The sequence below is a fragment of the Suncus etruscus genome, chromosome X, assembly GCF_024139225.1.
Source record: "Suncus etruscus isolate mSunEtr1 chromosome X, mSunEtr1.pri.cur, whole genome shotgun sequence".
Classification (NCBI taxonomy): Eukaryota; Metazoa; Chordata; class Mammalia; order Eulipotyphla; family Soricidae; genus Suncus; species Suncus etruscus.
The window spans coordinates 62215521-62242180 of NC_064868.1; the positions used below are offsets into that span (position 1 = coordinate 62215521).

Below are 26660 nucleotides of genomic sequence, written 5' to 3' on the forward strand. Positions count from 1 at the left end.
TTCTTGAGAATTGTGCAAATAACTCTTCTCAAGGTTCTACTTTCAGTTCTTTCGCATATATACCCAAAATGAAATTACTGGATCATGTGCTTGCTCTAATTTTAGCTTAGTTTTTTTAAGCTTAGTTTTTTAAAGGAGGTTGGTATTTTGATTTCAAGTGTCAAACCCACACACGTAAGGCAAGTTCTTTACTTCTGCAGTACATGTGGTTGACATTATTTTTAGAATTTTTGAGGACTCTCCATTCTGTTTTTCAAAGCATTTCCATTATTTTACATTTCTGCAAATGTTATGATTTCCAGTTTCTCCACTCCTGGCTGGCAATTCTTTATTTTTTGGGGGAGAGAACACCCAGTGACTCCAGTTACTTCTGGCTTTGTGCTCAGAAATTACTCCTGGCATGCTCGGGGGACCATATGGGAGACTATATGGGATGTCGGGGATCAAACCCAGGTCTGCTGTGTGCTGTGCTATTGCTTCAGCCCCAGGCAATTCTTATTGGCTTTTTGGTTGGTTTTTAGGTCATATACAGTGATGCTAAGTGGTTATTACTGGCTTTACACTCAGGAATCATTCCTGGTTTTGCTTAGGGGACCATATGGGATATTAGGAATAGAAATTAGGTTGGCTGTGTGTAAGACAAATGCCCTATCCACAGTGCTAGCCACCCCTTTATTGATTTTTTTGATTATTTCTATTCTAATGGATCTGAAATGACATACTGCTATTATTTTGATTTGCATTTCTTTAATGATTAGTGATGTTCAAAATCTTTCCATGTGCTAATTGGCTATTTGTCTTTTGAGAAGAGTTAATTTGGGGCTGGAGAGATAGCATGGAGGTAAGGCGTTTGCCTTTCATGCAAGAGGTCATCGGTTCGAATCCCAGCGTCCCATATGGTCCCCCGTGCCTGCCAGGAGCAATTTCTGAGCATGGAGCCAGAAGTAACCCCTGAGCACTGCCGGGTGTGACCCAAAAACCACAAAAAAAAAAAAAAAAAAAAAAAAAAAAAAAAGAGAAGAGTTAATTTAAATTCTCTGCTCATGTTTTAATTGAGTTGGTTCTTTTTTTTAATCACAGGAGTTCTTTATACTGGATATTACCCTCTTATCTATATAATAAGTTTTACTTTGTGTCCTTTGATGTATTTTTATTTTATTTTGACATAGTTCCAGTTAATTTAATTTTAATTTTTGTTGCTTTTTTATTTGTGCTAAACCTGTCTCTGCTTAGTGATTATTCCTGACTTTGTGCTTAGGAGACCATTGTGGTTTTTTTTGTTTTTTTTTGTTTTTGTTTTTTGTTTTTTTGGTTTTTTTTGGGCCACACCCGGCGGTGCTCAGGGGTTATTCCTGGCTGTCTGCTCAGAAATAGCTCCTGGCAGGCACAGGGGACCATATGGGACACTGGGATTAGAACCGACCACCTTTGGTCCTGGATCGGCTGCTTGCAAGGCAAACACCACTGTGCTACTGTGCTATCTCTCCGGGCCCAGGAGACCATTGTGATACAGGGGATTGAACCCAAATTTGCCACCTGCAAGGCAAGCACCTTACTCTCTATTCTGTCCCTCCAGCCCCTGCCTCTACGTTTGGCACAGAAATCATTGCCAAACCAGTTTCATGAAGCATTCCTCCTATGTTTTCTTCTAAGAAGTTTATACTTTTAGTTCTAAAGTTTAGTATCCATTTTGAGACCCTTTTTGTATATACTTAAAAGATAAATGTCAAATGTCCTTATTTTGCACATGGTCCTTTTTGAGTTTAGTTTTTTTTTTTGGGGGGGGGCAACACCAAGGTGTGCTCAGAAGGAGAGGGCAGGGGACTACCTGTATTAGGAGGGATCAAATCCCGGTAGGCCACATGCCAGGCAAACACCTTACCCCCTGTACTATTGCTCTGGCCTTATTTTGCATGTTAATTTTTTTCTTAGTACAATTTGTAGAATACATATAATCTTGTTTGTCTGGTTTTGGGAGCTGTATCAGCTAGGGGATAATATTTAGCGCCATGGATTGAATCAGTTAATCACATACAAGACACTTAACCTCTCTATTATCTACCCCTTCCCTCCTCCCTCTGTGGTTTTCTCTACATTCTTCCTCTTTTTTAATGATTTTGAAATTTGGTTTTGTTAATGGATTGAAGTGGTCTCTTACTGTGACTTTAATTTGCCATCTTAATTTTTATCATATGACTTTAATTTGCCATCTTAATTTTTATCATATAAATATCTTCTTATATTAAGTGTTGTATTTTTATTTTTTTATTATTTTTGGTTTTTGGGCCACAACCGGTGGCACTCAGGGGTTACTCCTGGCTATGCACTCAGAAATCGCTCCTGGATTGGGGGACTGACCATATGGGACACCAGGGGGTCCAACCACAGTCTGTCCTATGTTAGCCGCGTGCAAGGCAAATGGCTTTACCACTTGCACCAATGCTCTGGCCCCTTTATTTTTAATTTAATTTATTTGTTTGAATTTTGGGCCACATCTGGTGCTGCTCAGGGGTTACTCCAGGCTCTGCACTTAGGAAGTATTCCTGACAGGCTCAGGGGACCATATGGGATTGTGGGGCTCAAACCTGGTTCGCCACATGCAAGGCAAACATTCTACTTGGTGTGCTATTGCTCTGGGCCCCAAGCCCCTCAATATTACAAAAAAAAAACTAGGGCTAGGGGAATGGATCCAACGTCTTCCACATGTAAGGCAATCACCTTAACTCTGCTGTCTCTCTGGCCCTTATTGCTGAGTTTTGGGAGTTCTTTATTCTAGGTCTGAGCTATTTTCTTTTTTTCTTTTTCTTTTTTTTGAGCTATTTTTTTTCAAATATGTTATTTTCAAAGTTTTTTTCATTCAGCTGTAGCTTGTCTTTTGTTTTAGCAGTATCATTGAAAAAGAAGTTCAGTTTATCAAATTTTCTGATATTTCTGGTTTTGGTATTAGAAAAAATGTGAAACCAGGGTCACAAAGATTCTTAGGTTTTCTTTTATGTTTTATTGTATTTATATCCATGTATACTCTTATGAGCTACTGTATTTGCCGGCGTATAAGACGACCCCCTAATTTTGCAGTTAAAACATAGGTTTAGGCCTATATTCGCTGTATCAGACAGAATGTTCCTGTGCTGCAACTGTATGTACCACAGTGAGCTAATCACAACAAGCAAAGGTTCAAAGGTTATACTGTAATAGACTTCCTCTCTGACTCTGGCCAATCTGAGCAGGCTTTTTACAGTGTAGATTCGGGTCCAGAACATTGTCTAATTTGCATGCATAAAAAGCCTGCTTGGATTGGCTGAGTTAGAGAGGCGGTCCGAGCAGCCTTGCAGTGATTGGTACAGGATCGAGTTGGAAAATTCGTTTTGTGGCAATATTCAGACAGTTTTTGTTTAGCAGCATATTGAAACATAAGACGACCCCCGATTTTCGGTTGACTATTTTTTTGTTTCAAAAGTCGTCTTATATGTTGGAAAATACGGTATTTTGAATTAATTTTTATATAGGCTGTATGGTATAAGGTTCTTTTTTTGAATATGAATGTCTATTGCAGGGCTGGAGTGATGGCATAGATTGGTAAGGCATCTGCATTGCCAGTGCTAGCCTAGGACGGACCAGCTGGTGGTTCAATCCCCCGGCATCCCATATGGTCCTCCAAGCCAGGAGTGATTTCTGAGAATATAGCCAAGAGTAACCCTTGAGTGTCACTAGGTGTGGCCCCAAACCCCCCCCTCAAATGAATGTCCATTGCTAGAAAATTTGTTTAAAAAATTTTAGACATGTCTTTTTGTAGTTGCCCGTCTGTAAGCTTTGGGTATTCTCTTCCTTTACTTTATGGGTTTCACTTTTCTCCCACACTTTTTCTGTCTTCCTCTCCATGATCTTTCTCTCTTGCTTTCCTTTTTAATATTTTACTTTATTTTTATTTTATGGATTACACCCAGAGCTCAGAATTTACTTCTGGCTCATTCTTGTCCATGATCAGGGAACTTCATGGAGTGCCAGGGCACTCCAGTGCCAGTGCCAGCCCTTCATTTAATACGTTTTTAAAGAAAAATAGTTGGGACCAGACCAACAGTACAGCAGGTAGGACTTTTGCCCTGCCTATAGCTAATCCTGAATCCTGGCACTCCAGACACTGGCACTGGCACTGGAGTGCCCTGAGCATGGACAAGAATGAGCCAGAAATTAAAATAAATAAATAAAATAAATATAAATAAATTTTATAAATAAAAATAAAAGGTTAACCCAGGTTCGATCTCTGGCATCTCAAGAGTAATTTCATTTGGGGGGGTTTGGGTCACACCCAGTGGCACTCAGCACACATTCGATATGTCGTCTATCCAACGACAACATATTAAATGGATTTTTGGCACTAGGAACTGGAATAGGAGCTTGCTCCGTCCATTCCACGCATCGACCTGGTATTGCAGTACCTCCAGGAACGGTGCACACACAAAAAAATAAATAAAGCAATAGTTATTAAAACAGCGTGGTATTGGAACAAAGACAAACCCTCAGATCAGTGAAATAGGCTTGAGTACTCAGAGATTATTCCCCAGACATATAATCATCTAATTTTTGATAAAGGGGCAAGAAATCCTAAATGGAGTAAGGAAAGTGTTGTTGGCACAACTGGTTAGCCACTTGCAAAAAAGCGAACTCAGACCCCCAGCTAACACTGTGGACGAAGGTAAAATCCAAATGGATTAAACACCTTGATATCAGACCTGAAACCATAAGCTATATAGAACAACATGTAGGCAAAAACACTACATGACTTTGAGAGTAAATGTATCTTTAAGGAGGAAACAGTATTCTCCAAACAAGTCAAAGCAGAGATAAACATATTAAGCTTAGAAGCTTCTGCACCTCACAGGAAATAGTGCCCAGGATACAAGAGACACCCATTGAGTGGGAGAAACTATTCACCCAGTACCCATCAGATTAGGGGCTAATATCCAAAATATACAAATACAAAATATACTGACAGAACTCTAAAAGCAAAAAACATCTAATCCTATCAAAAAACTGGGAGAAGAAATGAATAGACACTTTGACAAAGAAGAAATACAAATGGCCAAAAGCACATGAAAAAATGCTCCACATCACTAATCATCAGGGAGATGCAAATCAAAACAACTATGAGATACCATCTTTTGCCACAGAGATTGGCGCACATCATAAAGAATGGCAATAAGCAGTGCTGGTGGGGTTGTGCAGAGAAAGGAACTTTTTTTTTTTGTTTTTTTGGTCACACCCGGCAGTGCTCAGGGGTTATTCCTGGCTCCAGGCTCAGAAATTCTCCTGGCAGGCACGGGGGAACCATATGGGGCACTGGGATTCGAACCAATTACCTCCTGCATGAAAGGCAAATGCCTTACCTCCATGCTATCTCTCCGGCCCAGAAAGGTACTCTTATTCACTGCTGGTGGGAATGCCATCTAGTCCAACCTTTATGGAAAGCAATAAGGAGATTCCTCCAAAAACTGGAAATATGTTCCAGTTATACCACTTCTACAGATATACCCTAGGAACACAAAAATACAATACAAAAATCCCTTCCTCACACTGATGTTCATTGCAGTGCTATTTACAATAGCTAGACTCTAGAAACAACCCAGATGCCCTTCAACAGATAAATGGCTAAAGAAACAGGTACATATACACAATGGAATATTATGCAGCCGTCAAGAGAGATGAAGTCATGAAATTTTCCTATACATGGATTTACATGGAATCTATTATTCTGAGTGAAATAAGTCAGAGGGAGAGAGATAGATGGAGAATAATCTCCCACATCAATGGGTTTTAAGAAAAAAGACATTTTTCAATAAGTCTCAGAGACAAAATAGAGGAGGACTGGAAGGTCCAGCTCATGACATGAAGCTCACCACAAAGAGTGGTGAGCGCAGTTAGAGAAATAACTACACCGACAACTATCACATGTGGAAGGCGTGCACCAAGATCGAATCTTAAAAAGCAAATTGGTAATTTTCTTATATCATTTTTTGTAGAGAACCACATTGGGCTGTGTTCAGGAGCCCTTTCTAACTCTGGTTGGAGGCTATTCTTGGCAATATCTAGGAAAATTGTCCAATTTCTAGCTAATTGTGTTTACTCATTTATTTTTTGGCTTTTGGGTTACACCAGCTGTTTAAAGGGCTTACTCATGGATCTGTGCTCAAGCCACTCTTGGCCATATTCAGGAGACAGTGTCAGGTGCTAGGCATCAAAGTCAGGTTGGCTATGTGAAAGAGAAGCACCTTACCCCACCATAGTATCTCTCCAACCCTAGTATTCTATTTGTTTTTATCTCATTAAACTTGCTTTAATGGTTCTCGAATTCTTTTTTTGTTTTTGTTTTTGGGTCACACCTGGTGGCGCTCAGGAATCACTTCTGGCAGTCTTGGGGGACTATATGGGATGCAGGGATTTGAACCATAGTCTGTCCTGGATTAACTACTTACAAGGCAAACGCCCTACCACTGTGCTATCTCTCCGCCCTCCCCCCAATGGCTCTTGAAATTCTATGACAGATTTTTGGTCAAGTTGTTTCCATTGAAAAGTACTGATTTTAGGGGCTGGAGAGATAGCATGGAGGTAAGGCGTTTGCCTTTCATGCAAGAGGTCATCGGTTCGAATCCCAGCGTCCCATATGGTCCCCCGTGCCTGCCAGGAGCAATTTCTGAGCATGGAGCCAGGAGTAACCCCTGAGCACTGCCGGGAGTGACCCAAAAAAACCACAAAAAAAAAAAAAAAAAAAAAAGAAAAGTACTGATTTTAGGGGCCAGAGTGGTAGCACAGTGGTAAGGCGTTTGCCTTGCATGCAGCTGACTCAAGACGGATTTAGATTCAATCCCTGGCATCCCATATCCCCCCACCCCCAGCCAGGAGTGATTTCTGAGTGCAGAGCCAGGAGTAAACCCCTGAGTGCCACTGGGTGTGGCCCCCGAAAAAAAACAAAAAAAAATAGTACTGATTTTTAAAAACTAACAACTTAAACTGACACACAGAAATGGCCCACAAGACATTTTCTTTTCCTTCTGAAGACTTTTTAGTGCATTGTTATCATTAACCACTCTAGCCAATTGAGTCAAATAGTTCAGGAACTGTTCTTCAACCACTTACAAAGAATGGGATGTCAGGTACCTGGGATAATATTCATTCAGCTTTCTGAGCCTTCTGGGATGACTTTATAATCTTGCCAGCTCCAGCTATCTTCGTGTCCATTGGTTTTTGTTTGTTTGTTTTTTGGGTCACACCCGGTGGCGCTCAGGGGTTACTCCTGGCTCGGGGGGGGGGGGGAGCATATGGGATCGAATCTAAATGTGGAGCCATATCGGATGCCAGGATTCAAACCACTGTTCGTCCTGGACTGGCTGCATGCAAGGCAAACACCCTTTCACTGTGCTATCTCTCTGGCCCCGTTGTTCATTGTTTATTTTTTTAGTTTTGGGGGCCCCCATATCTGTCAGTGCTCATGTTTACTCCTGGCTCTGCTCAGAAATTGCTCCTGGCAGATGTGGGGGACCATATAGGATGCTGGGGATTGAACCTGGGTTCATCCTGGGTCAGCTGCATGCCCTACTTCTGTGCTTCTCCAGCTCCTTGTTTACTGCAACAGTCTGCCTCATATCATGAATAGCAAAACGACGCAGGGGAAGGTAGTCTTATAAGCTTTCAATATACATGGGCTTGCCATGTCAACAATGGCATACCGGGCCCGGAGAGATAGCACAGCGGTGTTTGCCTTGCAAGCAGCCTATCCAGGACCAAACGACGCAGGGGAAGGTAGTCTTATAAGCTTTCAATACACATGGGCTTGCCATGTCAACAATGGCATACCAGGCCCGGAGAGATAGCACAGCGGTGTTTGCCTTGCAAGCAGCCGATCCAGGACCAAAGGTGGTTGGTTCAAATCCCAGTGTCCCATATGGTCCCCCGTGCCTGCCAGGAGCTATTTCTGAGCAGAGCCAGGAGTAAACATGAGCACTGACAGCTATTTCTGACAGCCAGGAGTAACCCCTGAGCAATGCCGGGTGTGGCCCAAAAACCAAAAAAAAAAAAAATCAAAAACCAAAAAAAAACAATGGCATACCATGTGAACAAAGGCAGCATCACCAGATTTTAAGACCTTGCGCCTATCTTCCAGCTTTTTCCCAGAACAACAATCAATATCCTTCAGCTCACTGAACTTGCAAGCAATGTGTGACAAACCAGCACAGGTGCATAATCAGCATTGATTTGACTTGGATGGTTGAGGATAATCACCTGAGTTTCGGTGAAGTCTTCTACTTCCATTGGAGAGTTAATTTTGCTATCACCAGCCACATTGACATGAAAAATATCTTTAATAGACATGTTTTTGATATTGAAACCCACGTTGTCCCCCAGAAGAGCTTCACTAAGAGCTTCAAGGTGCATTTCAACAGAATTGACTTCAGTTGTAACATTGACTGTAGTAAATGTGACTACCATGCCAGGTTTGAGATCATCAGTCTCAACCTGGCCCACAAGAACAGTTCCAGTACCTCCAGTCCTGAACACATCCTGGAGGGACATCCAGTCTGTCGATTGAATGAGTGGGTGGCAGGATGCAATCCAGAGCTTCAAGCAGTGGTTCCACTGGCACTACCATCTTTATGGGAGACTTTTCATCCCTTGAACTATGGCATATTATTATTTGGCTCCAGTATATTGTCACCATTTCAACCAGAAATAAGCACAAATGTTACTGTATAGGATTATAGCCAATTTTCTTAATGTAGTTACTCTCTTCCTTAACAATTAACTCATATATCTTTTCTGACTATAGGCTGGCTCAGTGGAATCCATTTTTTTAAGCACCAACAATGAGCTTTTTCATACCTAGTGTGTAAGTCAGAAGGGCATGCTCACAGATCTGCCTGTTCTTGGAAATACAGCCTCAAAATTCACCCACACCAGCAGCACCTGAGAGGTGCCTATGAATTTTTGATAAAGTATCTGTCCTGGAGCATCAATGATGGTCACATAGTACATGCTGGTCTCAAACTTCCACAGGGTGATGCACCAATGGCGAACTCACAGTCAACTTTTAGCATATCTAAGACACAGGCATATTTGAAGGAGCCCTCTCCCATCTTGATGGCCTCCTCAAAATTTTTGATAATTCTCTTGTCAATGCTGCCATATTTATAGATCAGATGACCAGTGCTGGTGGAATTGCATGTGTCCAATGATGATGGTGTTGACATGAAGTATTTTCCCATTTTGGCTTGCATTTAGCTGTGTGGTTTTCATAACATCTGGCAGCAAACCTGTTGCACAAAAGCAACCCTACTCTTTTAATAGAAATAAGATCCTGATATTTTAGTTTTGTAAGTGGCAGTGCTGGGGGCAATACATACCAGGGATTGAACTTGGGGCCTTAAATATGGAAAGTATTTACTCCAGCGCTGTGGGTTATACCTTTAACCCCTAGTGTATACTCTTGATTGGTTTATGTACCTTTGTCTTGATACCCTGCTTATTTTGTGGGGTTAGTAACTATTCTGGTCCCAGGAAAGAAATTTTTTAAATTTTTTCCAGGGTTAGGAAAGAAAAAAATTGGATTTTTTTCTAGGTCTGGCCCAAGTACACACACAGACACACAAATCAGAAAGAAGTTTTTTTTGGGGGGGAAGGAGTTGGGCCACATATAGCAGCACTCAGGGATTACTCATGGCTTTGCACTCTGAAATTACTCCTGGCAGGCTTGGGGGACCATATGAGATGCCTGGGATTGAACCTGGGTCAGCCTCTTGATACTCTACCCTCTATTATCACTCTGGCTCCACACAAAGCACTTTAACTAAAACACAAGTAATATGGATATGAAGGTGATAACAATATTTCACACATTTTTATTCTGGATGAGATGTTGTTGACTTCTACTTAAAACCATGACTTAAGTACCATACATAAGAACAGTGGCGTAACCGGAGTGGTGGTACAAGTGGTAGGGTGTTTGCCTTGCATGCAGACACCAGCAGCTAGGACGGACCACGGTTCGATCCCCCGGCATCCCATATGGTCCCCCAAGTCGGGCGATTTCTGAGCTCATAGCCAGGAGTAACTCCTGAGTGTCACCAGATGTGCCCCCCCCAAAAAAAAAAATGAACAGTGACACTTGGGATATAACTCAGAGGTTTAGAATGCAACTTAAGGCTGAAAGTTCATTGGCTGCTACAACCATCTGCGCTCGGCACAGTTGAGTGACTCTGCTGTTCCTAATAGTTCTGCTATCAGTTATCCTGGTGTGCCAAAGACTTTTTCAACCATGCTGCAGCCTGATAAGTTTAGGAAGTACAAATTATTTGTGAGCACTGCAGCAATCCCTTTCAAGCACTACTAGAATATCTATCGTACCATGACTGAAAAAGGGATTAACCTCTCTGGTGAGCATATACTAAAGGAGTATAACCCTTGCCCAATAAGTACCATAGCTAAATATGCAAGTCCTACAGTCACATATGGAATCTCTAGTCATCACAAAAACAACTAAGAGAAAGGAAGCAGGGAGAATTAAAAAATGATTTAAAGAGAAATCTCAATGAACTGAATGCATGCTCTGTATGTGGGAGGCCCTAGTTAGATTATCAACAGTGCATGGTCCTCTGAGCACTGTTTGGTGAAGCCTCCATATGCGCTCTGTGTTTGACCCACCTCATCCCCCTCCAAATAATTGTAATTTAAAGAAACAAACTGAATATTGGACAGTTTTGTAACCCATCGATCTTTCGGGGAGGGGATGTTGTTCCTGGGTCAGCTGTGTGCAAGTTAAGCACCCTACCTGCTGTAGTATTTCCCCAGTCCTAATCTATTGATTTTGGTTTTCGATTTTGTGATGAGGGGCTCTCCCAAGTAGTGCCAAGGATATCCAGTTGCTCAACCAGGGATGCATGGCCAACTGGGCCAGCAGTTTAGCACAAAGACCTGAAGATACTCTCTACTTGGGTCTTGCAGTGCTAGAGATAACTGGGTATGCCAGTGGTGCTGAGGCCCCAGGGTTGCACCGGGAAATGTTGAGGGTACCATATAATACTGGAAATTAGTCTGGTCAGGTGAATGTGACTGTTGTACTATCTCCTGGTTCCCTTGTGGATATTTTTTTTTGCTTTGTTTTTGGTCACATACGGTGGCACTCACGTTACTTCTGGCTCTGCACTCAGAAATTGCTCCTGGCAGGCTTAGAGGACCATATGGTATGCCGGGGATTTAATGTGGGTCCGTCCCGGGTCCACACCAGGTCTAAGGCAAACACCCTACTGCTGTGCTATCACTCCAGCCCCCTTGTGGATAGTTTTAAGAAAACATCAAATTGTATATTACCTGGCTGGGTATGTGACTTTTTTTTATTAAATATATTTTTTATTTAAGTAACATGATCATATTTGGGTTACAGTCATAACCAGAACACCCCCCTTCACCAGTGCAACATTACCCCCTCCCCCTTCCCATCCCCTACCTGCATTCGCGACAGGCACTCTACTACAGTAATTTGTTTTTTTTTTTTTGTGGTTTTTGGGTCACACCCGGCAGTGCTCAGGGGTTACTCCTGGCTCCATGCTCAGAAATTGCTCCTGGCAGGCACAGGGGACCATATGGGACGCTGGGATTTGAACCGATGACCTCTTGCATGAAAGGCAAACGCTTTACCTCCATGCTATCTCTCCAGCCCAGTAATTTGTTTTTAAGTTCAGTAAGTTGTGTTTTTTTTCCTTAAAGGATAAGAGTAATATATATATATATATATATATATATATATATATATATATATATATATATATATATATATATAGTAAAGGTGTAATAGTGGCAATCGCCAATGTTTGCATAGGTTCAGAAAAATGGAGAAAATGGAAAAAAAGACCTTGACCTGATTACAAAAAGGCCTCACCCCAGAAGTTTATTGGCATAAGACAGACTCTGGTTTCCAGGCATACCAGTCTATCCAACTCCAGTCATTCTCAAGGTCCCAGTGAAACTTGCACACTTTAGCTATAGTTGGTATCAGACTTTTATATTTAAAGACTGGATTCTGTGCATTTCTTTCGTCGATGTCAGGCTGATGTGGAGCATCCTCTAGTTTCAGCATATCATTAAATGCAGAGCGATCTGCCCTGCATGCAGACTGTTGCTGAGTCGCCTGGGTGTTGGGAGTACTCTTTGGAGTAAGTCAATGCCAAAGCAGTGGTAGGTCTTCTCTGGTAGAGGCAATATCTAGGAAAATTGTCCAATTTCTAGCTAATTGTGTTTACTCATTTATTTTTTGGCTTTTGGGTTACACCAGCTGTTTAAAGGGCTTACTCATGGATCCTGGGAATGTTAAAGACAATTGTGGTTGTTTCCATAGATCAGGTGTGTGTGGGCGATGCCCATTCTTCTGAGACCTGAGCCAAATCATTATGCCAACTTTCAGGGTAAAAGGCCTAATTACATTACCAAATTTGTGTTCCCATCTCTATTAGATAAGAACTTGTTTGCATATGTATTATTTTCCCATTTTAATGTGCCTATGCAACAGAGAAGCAATGCCACAAGATATTGTTGGTGCATCTGGGGGCCAACGAATAAAGTCCAACATTTCCCGTAACTTGGTATAAACGTGAAATCTATACAGAGTTATTCTTCTACCAGTATTGCTTATAAAACAGATCTCACAGGGGGAAAATCAAACAATCAAATAACTAATCTAGTGGGCAAAATTGTCACTATATGAGGATATTTGAAAAGAGTTATAGATGTAAGGGAATACATCTGAGATATACAAAAGAGATGCATGTGACCCTTTTATGTTTTAAAAAGAAAAAAAAAGAAAGTATGCCTTATAAGTATGTAGACTTGGGTTTGATCCTTGGCATAGCAAAAGTGGGGGAAGCAACACATTAATCATTGGAACCATTTAAGCCTTGTAAGTATGAAACAATCAATGTTTTCCACAGCCCTATAATAATTTTTTACACTTCAGGTCCGTACTGCTCCTTGGAATACTACAAGGGCCTTCATTGCTGCCATGAAGGGCAAATGTCTCTTGGAGGTGACTGGTGTGGCAGATCCCACTGGTTGTGGTGAAGGTTTCTCCTATGTGAAGATTCCAAACAAACCAACCCAACAGAAGGTGAGACTTTCTGATTATCTAGAATTTGAAAATCAAGGGTTTTGATTAAGTGATTAGGTGATTAAGGAGTAGGGATGAATGTGGTGGAGGATCTAAAGAACAGTTGACTTTGAATTATATATATGTATATATATATATCTGTTATAAAAAGTTATGTTTACTAGGATTCTTATCTTTTTTTTTGAGGTAGGATGATAAAGAGCCTCAGCCAGTGAAGAAGACAGTGACAGGAACTGATGCAGACCTTCGTCGCCTTTCACTGAAAAACGCGAAGCAACTTCTACGAAAATTTGGTGTGCCTGAGGAAGAGGTAGATAGGAAAGAGAAAAAAAAAACCTTAGAGGTTCTAAGAAGCTTTGTATAGAGGGAAAATCTAGGAGAAATGTATAAAGAGTGGGGACCAAAACAATAATACAGCATATAGGCACTTACCTTGTATTCAGCAGATTCAGATTAATCCCTGGCATCACATATAGTCACCTGAGCACCATTTGTGGGGGTTTTTGGGTCACACCCGGCGGCATTCAGAGATTACTCCTGGCTCTGTGCTCAGAAGCCTCTCCTGGCAGGCACGAGGGACCACATGTGATGCCGGGATTCGAATGGCTGTCTATCCTAGATTAGCTGTATGGAAGGCAAATGCCTTACCGCTGTGCTATCTCTCTGGCCCAGGAGTACTTTTAGAGTGCAGAGTTAGGAGTAACCCCTGAGCATTGCCAGGTATGGCACAAAGCACCACCTTTCCCCCCCAAAAAGATTTTAGGATTGTCTGGTATTTTGTGATGTGGATTGTGGTTGACTGGTTCTTCAATAGTAGCTCATTTTCCAAAAGCTTTCCATTTAACCTCTAGATGAAATTTGTATTTTTTTTATTATTAAAGCACAGTGAAATAGTTAAAAAGTTGTTAATAGTTGAGTTTGATCATTTAATGTTCCAACACCCATCCTTTTACCAGTGTTGATTTCCCATCACCAGTTCCCCAGTTAATTTCCTGTTGTCCCACTCCCAGCCTACACCTATGGCAAACACATTTCTTCTTTTTCCCTTTTATCCTTTTAGGCACTATGGTTTGCAGTACTGTTATTGGAAAGGATATCATATATATCACTTTACTTCCTTTTAATTCCCAATTCCCATCCAGAGTGATCATTTCCAACTACTATTGTCATAGTGGTCCTTCTTTTTTTTTTTTTTTTGGGCCATACTCGTTTGATGCTCAGGGGTTACTCCTGACTAAGCACTCAGAAATCGCCTCTGGATTGGGGGACCATATGGGACGCCGGGGGATCGAACAGCGGTCCTTCCTTGGCTAGCGCTTGCAAGGCAGACACCTTACCTCTAGTGCCATCTCACCAGTCCCAGTGGTCCTTCTTCTAAACTACACTTCCAACCCAACATTTCTATGTCTTTGGGTATTATTCTCATACTGTTTTTTTTAATATCCCGCAGGAGAGTGTGCTCATTCATTGATTGTCCTCTCTCTGACTCATTTCACTTGGCATGATTTGTTCCATGTCTATCCCTTTATAAGCAAATATCATGATGTCATTTTTTCAACAGCTGCATAGTATTCCATTATATAGATGTGCCATGGCTTCTTTATCCTCTCATATGTTCTCAGGTGCTTGGGCTTTCTCCAGATTCTGTCTATAGTGAATAATGCTGCTATGTCAATATAGGAGTGCAGATGCCTTTTCAGCATTGTGTTTTTGGGTTCCTAGTATATATTCCTAGCAGAAGTATTGCTAAGTCTAATGGAAGTTCAATTTCTAGTTTTTTGAGGAAGGTCTCTTTCCAAAAAGACTGGACCAATCTACAGTCCCATCAGCAATGAATAAGAGTGCCTTTTTCTATACATCTGTGCCAGCATTGTTCTTGTTCTTGATGTGTCCCGCTCTCTGATCTGAGGTGATATCTCTTTCTTTTTGATTTGATCTCTCTGGTGAATAATAATGTGGAGCATTTTTATGTACCTTTTGGCTATCTGTATTTATTTGAGGAAATTTCTGTTTATTCTCACCATTTTTTGATGGGGTTGGATGTTTTTTCTTGTTAAACTCTACCAGTACCTTATATATCTTAGATATTAACCTCTTTTCAGAAGTGTTTTGGGTGGATAATTTCTCCCAATCCTTGGTTGTTCTTTGTATCCTGATTATTTCCTTTGAGGTATGTAAGCTTCTTAATTTTTTTATATTAATATCTTTATTTAAACACTTTGATTACAAATACGATTGTAGTTGGTCTTCAGTCATGTAAAGAACACCCCCTTCACCAGTAAAACATTCCCATCACCAATGTCCCAATTTTCCTTCCTCCCTTTCTTTTTAAGCTTCATAATTTAATATAGTCCTATTTGTTTATCTGTGCTTGATCAGTGGTATTTCATCTTTAAAATATACCTTTAGCTTCAGTGTCATGCTAAATTTTCCTTTGTACCTAATGGTTTCAGGTCTATTATCAAAGTCATTAATCCGTTTTGATTTGCTCTTTATGCATGGTGTTAGAAAGAGGTATGAGTTCAGTTTCTTGCACATAGCTGACCAGTTTTCCAAGCACTACTTGTTGAAGCTTAACTTGCTCCACTTCACAGGTTTTGCTACTTTATCAAAAATTATATGCCTGAGGATCTGGCTCAGGATATTTAGTTCTATACCACTGATCTGAAAATCTGTCTTTATTCCAATATCATGCTGTTTTAATAACTACCAGTTTGTAGTATAGTTTGAAGTTGGGGAAGTTTATGTCTCCCATTTTTCCCCAAGGATTGCTTTAGCTGATTATAGAGGTTTATTCTGTATGAATTTCAGTAGTGTTTGATTTATTTCTTTGAACAGCGTCAAAGGTTTTTTATAGGAAATGCATTGAATTTGTACAATGCTTTGTGGAGTATTGCCATTTTAGTGATGCTAATCCTTGTTATTCATGAACATGGGATTATATTTCCATTTACTGTGTCCTCTTTTCTTTCTTTGGTCTTTCACCCTTTTTAGTCAAGTTGATTCAGAGGTAGTTGATTTTCTGAGGTTTAATTGTGAATGAGACTGCTTTTGTAATCTCTCATTTCATCTACCATGTTTTTCAGCCCTGACATTTCTGTTTGAAGTTTTCTCATTTCTACTGATATCCTCTTGAGTCTGTGGGCTCTCTGTTCCATTGATTCTTTAAGTTCTTTCAACATCATTAACATTTCCCCTCTAAAGTCCTGATCAGAGATGTTATGTATGTGGCAGGTGTTGTTTGGGTCTCCAGAACTAGCATCTTCTGTCATAAGGTGTGATGGGGTTCTGCATAGTTTTCCCACTGTGGACTTTGTTGTATGGGACTGTTATTAAGATTGTGGTGCAGCTTCTTCATTGTAAGAAATGTGCAGCGAGAGCCTTGCGCTGGTCTCACATATGTCAGGTGGATTCAAACTGAGGCTTTTCCCCCAAACTCTGCCCACAATTGACAGGCAGCTGTGTCTGGGTTCATGTACTAGAGGTTCTATTCTACATGAAGCTTTTAATTTATATTTTTATTCTTTTTGGTCTTTGGGTCACACCTGGCAGCACTCAGGGGTTTCTTCTGGCTCTGCACTCGGAAATCGCTCCTGGCTGGCTTGGGGGACTATATAGGATGCTGAGAATCAAACCACTTTTCATCCTGGGTCGGCTGTGTTCAAGGCCAACACCCTACTGCTGTGCCCATTGTGGAGCTTTTTTAAACCCAATCTTAACCACTGCTTATGGCTGCCCCTCTTGCTCTTGCATAACTCAGCTGGATTCAAACTGTTCAATTATTTCCTTGCACTCACTGAACATTTCCATTCTGAACTCCATTTCAGAGAGCTTATATAATGGGTTACAACTGATTGGGTCTGCAAGATTGTAGTCTTCACTCACAAGGTATTGTGGGCTTTGTGCTGCTTTACTTTTGTAGTCTTGGGTGCTTATTTCTATGAAAATGTCAGTTTTTCTCCACTAGATGATAGATTTTTGTTTTACTCTTGTGTATATCTTGTTTTGTCCTTTGAAACCCCCAAGTGGTTTGTGATTATATGCCTGTCTCTTTTGTAGATAAAAAAGTTGTCCCGTTGGGAAGTAATCGATGTGGTACGCACAATGTCAACAGAACAGGCTCGCTCTGGTGAGGGTCCCATGAGTAAATTTGCCCGTGGATCAAGATTTTCTGTGGCTGAGCATCAAGAGCGTTATAAAGAGGAATGTCAACGTATCTTCGATCTTCAGAACAAGTATGACTTAGTGCTACCAATAATTCAAGCAATAGGTGACAGGGTTTCTTTTTCATTTGAAGACTTAATGAAGAGATGGTAATGCCTATTAAATGTGCAGATTTGGGTCCGGGCGGTGGCGCTAAAGGTAAGGTGCCTGCCTTGCCTGCGCTAGCCTTGGACGGACCGCGGTTCGATCCCCCGGCATCCCATATGGTCCCCCAAGCCAGGAGCAACTTCTGAGCACATAGCCAGGAGTAACCCCTGTGCATTACCGGGTGTGGCCCAAAAACCAAAAAAAAAAAAAGTGCAGATTTGTTCCTCAGGCATTTTCCAGGAGTTTGAAAGTAACTTTCATATTTCACTTTTGTATTTGTTGCCTAAATGTATATAACACCCTGAAAAGCTTTTCTTTCTTTCTTTTTTTTTTTTTTTTTTTGGTGTGGAAAGTTGTGCCACATCTACTGGTGCTTGGAAGCACTCCCACCTCTGAGCTTGGGAGTTGTTCTTAGCAGTGCTCAGGGATCCATGTGGTATCAAGGATCAATGTGAGCCTTCTTCATGCAAAGCATGTTCTAAGCCCACTTAACTCGCGAGTCTTGTAAACCTTTTCTATTAAGTGCCATTTCTAAGTTAATTTTGAGTATTTTAAGGTTTATCTCCCAATTTTCTGCTCTAAAACTCCATTTCTTCAGCTCTTTCAACACGTATTTATTTCTCCTCATTTTAACATTGTTTTTCTCTTTTTTTTAGGGTTTTGTCATCAACTGAAGTTTTGTCAACTGACACAGACAGCAGCTCGGCTGAAGACAGTGACTTTGAAGAAATGGGAAAGAATATTGAGAACATGTTACAGAATAAGAAAACCAGCTCTCAGTTATCACGTGAACGGGAAGAGCAAGAGCGGAAAGAACTACAGAGAATGTTATTGGGTAAGGATAGTGGCTTCATAAACAAAAAATATAAGGATTGAAAGTGTAAATAACTCAGTCTAAACTAGGCAGAAATAGAAGGAGAAGTAGGGATGTATGTAGGAAATTCTGTAGATGAGATATATTTTGCCAGCAATTCTAGGAATGTCGGAGAAAACACAAAGAGCTGTTTCCAGTCTATTACTACACCTGTCTGCATCAAGACTGATCAAGCCTATTAATGATCTATGTCAAGTGAACATTTTGCACATTCATCTTTGAGGATAATACAGGGCCCAGAGCTGTGGTTCCCATGTATATACATGGCACATGCCTTGTAGATGTGAGGCTCTGGATTCAAAATCACATACTCCTCAATACCACTGGCTGTGACCCTGGTCATCTCTGAGACTGCCATTTGTGTGCTTTTACAGTATAGATAAGAAATGCCTAGCAACAGGCTGCAGCTTTAATGATGGTGAAAATAAGTTACAATACAGAATATATGGATAAATTGCATTAGAAGGGGTGTTGTTATTGATCAACATGCCTTTTATTATAAGGTTCATGCCTTTTTAGAAGATTGTTGAATATTAAACACTAAAACAATTAAAATCACTAATCAAAAATTACAGAAGCAGGACCAGAGCTTGACTTGCCTGTGGCAAACTATATTTTTATTCCTGACATCTCATAGAGTCCCTTAAGCCCCTCAGGAAAGAGTCCTAAACACCACTGGGTGTGGGCCAAAGAACCAAAAAATTATTTTTAATATATATTTATTTAAGCACCATGATTGCAAACATGTTTGTAGTTGGGTTTTAGTTATAAAAAAGAACGCCTTCCTTCACCAGTGCAACATTCCCACCACCAATGCCGCCCCCAACTCCCTCCTCTCCCACACTTTACCTGCATTTGAGGCAGGCATTGTATTTCTCTCACTACCATTGTCATGATAGTTGTCAGTGTAGTTGTTTCTCCACTGAACTCACTATTCATTGTGGTAAGCTTCATATTGTGGGCCAGTCCTTCCAGCTCTCATTTCTTTTCTTTTTTTATTAATTTTTTATTTTTAATTATGAGAACAAAGATGCAAAGAAAGAGGACAAGGTAAAGTTACAGTGGAAGGACAATCACCCATAACATAATTCTCAGAAGAAGTCCCCTTGCTGATATCTTAACTTTGAATTTTCAGCCAAAGAACATTAAGATAAATAAAACAGAATCCATGTACAATTACTTTGTCCCTCAAGTCCCCAGAATATAACACATTATAATATTTCTTAACAGCACACAAGGCAATATAAAGCCATAAAACTTACATAACTCCTTGATCATTAGAGGCATAGTATTTTTTACATGTACATGCATATTTTTTACATGTACATGCATATTAGCTTAAGTTAACCTCAAATTTTAAGAGATAAAAGGAGCACAGTAAAAATGGTGTTAGAGTGGCAATTGTTTGCATAGGCCCACCAAAATATGATGGGAATGGAAAAGAATAACCTTGGTCAGCTCTCATTTCTATTGTCTCTGTATTACTACTATAATGTTTTTTATTTTTGGTTTTTGGGCCACACCCGGCGGTGCTCAAGGGTTACTCCTGACTCTCTGCTCAGAAATAGCTCCTGGCAGGCAGGACCATATGGGACACCGGGATTCGAACCAACCACCTTTGGTCCTGGATCGGCTGCTTGCAAGGCAAATACCGCTGTGCTATCTCTCCGGCTCCATTTTTTTTTTTTTTTTGGTTTTTGGGTCACACCCGGTAACGCTCAGGGGTTACTCCTGGCTATGCGCTCAGAAATCGCTCCTGGCTTGGGGGACCATATGGGACGCGGGGGGATCGAACCGTTGTCTGTCCTAGGCTAGCGCTGGCAAGGCAGACACCTTACCTCTAGCGCCACCGCAGCAACATACTATAATGTTTTTAATTTTTCTTTCTTTTTTTTTTTGGTTTTTGGGCCACACCCGGCATTGCTCAGGGGTTACTCCTGGCTGGCTGCTCAGAAATAGCTCCTGGCAGGCACAGGGGACCATATGGGACACCGGGATTCAAACCAACCACCTTTGGTTCTGGATCGGCTGCTTGCAAGGCAAACGCCACTGTGCTATCTCTCCAGGCCCTTAATTTTTCTTAAACCCCATACATGAGTGAGACTGTGCTGTGTCTATCTCTCTCTCTCTCTGACCTATTTTACTCAACATAATAGTTTCTATGTCCATCAATGGGAGAGATAGCACAGTGGTAGGGCATTTGCCTTGCATGCAGCTGATCCAGGATGGACGATAGTTTGAATCCTGACATCCACATGGTCCCTAATGTCTTCCAGGAGCAATTTCTGAACACAGAGCTAGGAGCAACCTCTGAGTGCCATTGGGTGTAACCCAAAAACAAAATAAAAATAATTGCATTAAGAAAATCAAGAGAAGTCTAAAGATTCTACTCTGGGTTGTTATAAATATGGTGGTTTGATTCGCATATTTCACAAGTAGAAAGAAGGGAATGTATATTGTATGGAATTTCTGGTTTCTTTGTAATTTTCTTGTATAGAAGTTAAACAGACAATTGAAAAATGTATTTTGGGGGCCGGGCGGTGGCGCTGGAGGTAAGGTGCCTGCCTTGCCTGCGCTAGCCTAGGACGGACCGCGGTTCGATCCCCCGGCATCCCATATGGTCCCCCAAGAAGCTAGGAGCAACTTCTGAGCACATAGCCAGGAGTAACCCCTGAGCGTCACAGGGTGTGGCCCAAAAACCAAAAAAAAAAAAAAAGAAAAAAAGAAAAATGTATTTTGGGGCTGGAGCAGTGGTGCAGATGGTAGGGCGTTTGCCTTGCATGTGCTAACCTAGGGCGGACCACGGTTTGATCTCCCGGCATCTCATATGGTCCCCCAAGCGAGGAGCGATTTTTGAGGGCATAACTAGGAGTAATCTCTGAATGTCACTGGGTGTGGCCCAAGAAAGCTTAAAAAAAAGAAAGAAAAGTAAAGAAAAATGTATTTACTGAGAGACTGAGTATGAAATCTTGGAGGGTAGGGTGTATTTTCCAAGTAGGGCTTAGAGGACCTAGAGAATTAATTATACCTTGAGATATCTGGATTCTAGGCTTGGTTATGAGGGTCAGACAGTACTGGCTCCACTTTGGCAGTGTTCAGAGTCCTTCAGGACTGTGTCAACAATTCTGAGTGATGGAGGCATGACATGCTAGAAGTTAAACTTGGAGCTTCATTCATGCTAGGCATGCGGCCTGAACCCTCTTGAGTTCTCTCCTCTACCTCCTTTGTGTTTTTTTATATTTTGTTGTGGTGAGCCATACCTGGCAATGCTCAAGGGTTACTCCTCAAGAGTTACTCCTAGCTTGCAATTAGGAATCACCCTATTTTTCAAACCATAAGATGCACTCTTCCCCCCAAAGTGTGTCTTATGGAGCAAATGCCACCTGCAGCTGAAGCCTGAGTTCAGGGGAGGACAGCATCTAAAAACTATGTGTGTCTTATGATCCAGGGCAACTTATAGAGCGAAAAATATGATACTCCTGGTAATGGTTGGGGTATCATATGCCAGGAACTGAACCCGAGTCAGCCACATGCAAGGCAAGCACCCTACTCACTATATTGTTGTTCTGGCCCTTGTATAGTTTGTTTGTTTGTTTGTTTATTTTGGTTTTTGGGTCACACCCGGCAGTGCTCAGGAGTTACTCCTGGCTCTATGCTCAGAAATCGATCCTGGCAGGCTCAGGGGACCATATGGGATGCCGGGATTCAAATCAATGACCGTCTGCATGAAAGGCTATCTCTCCAGTCCCCCTTGTATAGTTTTATTAACTTGTGATCATTATTCACTTATTTTTTCCTAGTTTTTATTATAACATGTGCTTTACCAACTTGTTCATAATACAGTCATTTCAGATGCTAAATATTTGGGGCTGGAGAGATAGCACAGCGATAAGGGATTTTCCTGCATGCGGCCGACCTGGGACAGACCCAGTTCGATTCCTGGCATTCCATATGGCCTCCCGAGCTTGCCAGGAGTGATTTCTGAGCACAAAGCCAGGAGTAATCCCTGATCATTGCCAGCTGTGGCCCCCCAAACCAATAAATAAATAAATAAACTGCTAAAAAGAAAAAAAGATGCTAAATATTCAAACAGCAACCTACCACTATGGTGTATGACCTCCCTTCACTGGTGTCCCCTAATCTCCCTCCCACCGCCATAGTCTCCATGCAGGCACAAACACTTGCTTCATAATACTTGTTACAACACAAAGGCAAATGAAATTATTAAAACTTAAATCAACACAGGTCAATTTGAAATGATTATTTTATCTCTCCATAATGTAACTAAAGTCACTGTCTAAAAATTTACTGGGCTATGGTTGATGCTAATTGAGACTGTGTTACTGCTTAGGGTCACTGAGGTTGGTAGTATGTAATTTTTTCATAAGATTTCCTGTGACTCTATTAATAGTACTATAAGATATTGAGGTGTTGCAGTCCAGGATTTATAGATCTAAAACAAATTTGGTGGCTTGAATGTTTTATAAGGTTAAATTGTAGAATTAGGCCATTTCTTTTTCTTTCTTTTTTGATTTTTGGGTCACACCCGGCAGCGCTCAGTGGTTACTACTGGCTCCACGCTCAGAAATCGCCCCTGGCAGGCTCGGGGGACTATATGGGATGCCGGGATTCGAACCAATGACCTTCTGCATGAAAGGCAAATGCCTTACCTCCATGCTATCTCTTCAGCCCCAAATTAGGCCATTTCTGTTGGAAGGTGTAGGGAGTGGCATTTGGCTGCTGCCTCCCTCCCCTTTCTGCAAATGCTACAGAGGTAACAGCCAGTTCCAAACTCCCTGGAAGTATCAATGGCCATTATTTTTGTTTGGAATTTTGTGGAAGAGCTGGGTCATTTTTTTCCTTCTGGGAAGATGTCAGCAGTGGACACGTCTGCCTTTTTTTGATGGTGGTGTGTTGGGTGCAAGGGGGCATAATCTAAACCCATTTCACAAAAAAAAATCCCAGAATTTTTAAAAGCCCTGGAGTTCAATCTCTCCTTAGAGGATTTAGCTGCTTATATTATTTGATCTCAGTTGCAGAGCTGGGTTGCTTCTGTTGGAGGGTATAGGGGATGGTGTTTGACTGTTGTAGTTCATGCAGAAAGGGGAATCTGTAACTCCCTTCCCCTTACTGCTTTTTGAAAATGCCACAGAGGTTTCAGCCACACTGACTACGTGGGAAATATCAACGGCCATTTTGCTTTGAAGCTTGGTAGAAGAGCAGACCGTTTTTCTGCCGAGAAGATAGTAGCCTGTTTCTTTATTTTTGTTTGTTTAATTTTGTTTAGTGGAGCCACTCCTGGCTTTGCATTCAGAAATCATTCCTGGCAGGCTCTGGGTACCATATGCATAGACCCTGGGAATAGAACCTGGGTCAGCTGTGTGCAAGGCAAATGCCCTACTTGCTGTATTATCACTCTGCCTAATAAATGTTTCTTTATATTTTGGGTTTGTTTTGAGGGCTCTGTGCAGGGTTTACTCCTGCCTCTGCACAGGAATCACTCCTGCTGGTACTTGGGGAAGCAGATGCCGTGCTGGAAAGTGAACCATGGTTAGCTGAATGCAAGGCTTAGGTAGTGCTCTACCTACTAAGGCCATTTAAATTTATTAATATTATTAATTCATTTTGAAGCCACACCAGCTGTGCTTAGGGTTTATTTCAACTTCTGTACTCAGTGATCTTATCATCTACTTTTTGCCTGAATGGCCCTGCTGCTCTTTTTGTTGTTCAGAAGAATCAACACATTTCACATCTAGTACTTTTCTTTCCCCTATATAAAGTAGTTTTCTGAGATTTATAAGGGTGGGGATTGGGCCATAACTGACTGTTCTCAGAAGCTATACTGGCTCTGCTCAGGAGTGACCTCACTGCTTGGGGGACCACATATGGTACAGGGCATCAAACCAGGATTGACTTTATACAAAGGAAGGTTTTAAAATGCACTGTACTTTGTTTTGGGGTCACATCTGTCAATGGTCAGGGCTTATTTCTGGCTCTATGTGCAGGAATCTCTTGCTGGGCTCAGGGGACTATTTGGGGTACCTGGGATTAAAAACCCTAGTTAGCCATGTTTAAAGCAAGTACCCTACACACTGTACTTTTGCTCTGGCTCCTCTTTTTAATAATTTTTTTATAAAAATGTGACAGCAGGCCTGAGTTATATACCTAGAACCATATATCACACCCTGGGAGTGACCCTACTTCCCTAGCACTGCTATTGGATATGGCACCAAACCAGAAATAGATAAAATTAAAAAATTTTAAATAAAAAATTGAACAATAACATGGATAAAATGAAGATATTAAAGAGCAAATCAGTGCTTTGTTAGTGTTTTCCTAACTATAGATCTGTTAGAATTATAGCTGTTGGCCTTTGAAGTCTCAACTTAACCTTAACAAAAGGATCATTTGTCTGGGATCAGAATGATATACAGCGGTAGGGTGTTTGTCTTGCACACAGCCAACCCGGGACAGAGCCGGATTTGATTCCCGGCATTCCATATGGTCCCCTGAGACTGCCAGGAGTGATTTCTAAGCACAGAGCCAGGAGTAACCCTTGAGCGCCGCTGAGTGTGGCCAAAATAAAGAAGAAAAGAAAAGAAAAGGATCATTTGGTGGTAGGGGAAATATGTGAAGATCTTTATCTTGCAGCAGCAGGCTCGGCATCTACAGTAAACAATCACAGAGATGATGACACAGCTTCTGTGACTAGTCTTAACTCTTCTGCCACTGGCCGTTGTCTCAAGATTTATCGCACGTTTCGAGATGAAGAGGGGAAAGAGTATGTTCGCTGTGAGACAGTCCGAAAGCCAGCTGTCATTGATGCCTATGTACGCATACGGACCACAAAAGATGAGGAATTCATGTAAGCCTGTTAAGTAGCTTGTTAATACTGGTGGGGAATGGAGATAGAAGGATCCTTAAGGGTTTTTTTGGATCCTTGAGTTTTAAAGATAGGATTCTATAGCTTTGTCCCTGGAAGTCTGTGTTAAATGGAAACTTTGCTGCCTCTAGATTTGAACAGGGGGAATTTCAAATTCCAAAGATAATAAGACTATTTTTGCTCCATTGGATTCTTTGTATTTTGATTGGTTGTTATCAGCAAAATTTTAGAAGTTATATGCTACTTATTATATTGAGAAGTGCCATACCAAATGGAAGACTGATACATGTGGGAATTGGGAATGCCAGTTTGTCCCTTTATTTTAATCTAGATGGATTTCTTTAGTTCTGAGATGTTAGAAGAGTTTTTTTCTTTTTGGTTTGCTTACAATTCTGTGATAATTTATCTGCTTTAGTCGTAAATTTGCCCTTTTTGATGAACAACATCGAGAAGAGATGAGAAAAGAACGGCGGAGGATTCAAGAACAACTGAGGAGGCTTAAGCGAAATCAGGAAAAAGAGAAGCTTAAGGGTCCTCCTGAGAAGAAGCCTAAGAAAATGAAGGAGCGCCCTGACCTAAAAGTAAGTGTAATGTAGCATGAACATAAATCACAAAGCAAGGAAAGGACTCATGCTTTCCCTTAACTTTTAACATCCTTCCTTGCTGGGAATGAGAACAAAAAGTTTCAATATCTCGTTTGATGAGGGCTGGAGTAATAGTACAGTGGGTATGGCACTTGCTTTACATGTAGCCAACCTATGTTTGAACCCTGGCATCCCATATAGTTCTGAGTCCTTTAGGAGTTATCTCTAAGCACAGAGTCAGGAGTATGTCCCCCAAACAAAGGAAAATTAGTTTGAATTGATGTAGTTACTTGGGAGTAATCAATGCTTGTGTGACTGGTACTAACAACACCAGACCTAATAATGGTACCATTAGTTGGTGGTGTTTTATATTCATCAGCAATTTTTGTAGAAGTTCAGGCAGGTTTGGCATACTTGAGAGACATAGACACATACATTTATGTGTATCTATCTACGTAAGTGTATCATACATATTTTAAAATTGTATAAAGGAGCAGCAGGGCTTGGAATGTAGTAAGTAGTGGGGCACTTGCTTTGCATGTGTGAGGTACTGGGCTCAATTCCCAGTAGTACTCCAAAAAATTACAGAAGCAATAGAGAAAAGCATACAATACACGTTGTTCTATATACTTTGGGTAGCTGTGAAGTCAATGTAATTGTATCATAAAATGGGGCATCTGTGGTACAGTGGAAAGAGCCATGGACTTGGAAATAGAAGACTTGGATTCAGGTTCTGATTTCGCCATTTAATGCCTCAAGAACTTTACCTTTCCAGGCCTATCCTCTCTTCTATAAAATGCTACCTGTCTCATAATGTTGTTACATTAAATACTATAATATATGGTCCCCCAATCCAGGAGCAAT

General features: G+C 41.1%; 1 protein-coding gene and 1 pseudogene across 1 annotated transcript in view; both read left to right on the plus strand.

The window, feature by feature from the left end:
- TAF1 (TATA-box binding protein associated factor 1) overlaps positions 1-26660 on the plus strand; it is a 103296-nt gene that overhangs the window by 37894 nt on the left and 38742 nt on the right. The window contains exons 19-24 of the mRNA XM_049767136.1: positions 12995-13144; positions 13335-13454; positions 17204-17379; positions 18112-18290; positions 24981-25194; positions 25628-25793. Coding sequence (XP_049623093.1) covers positions 12995-13144; positions 13335-13454; positions 17204-17379; positions 18112-18290; positions 24981-25194; positions 25628-25793 — 1005 coding nt within the window. The remainder of the gene's footprint in view (positions 1-12994; positions 13145-13334; positions 13455-17203; positions 17380-18111; positions 18291-24980; positions 25195-25627; positions 25794-26660) is intronic.
- LOC126000031 (uncharacterized) lies at positions 4331-4458 on the plus strand (annotated as a pseudogene).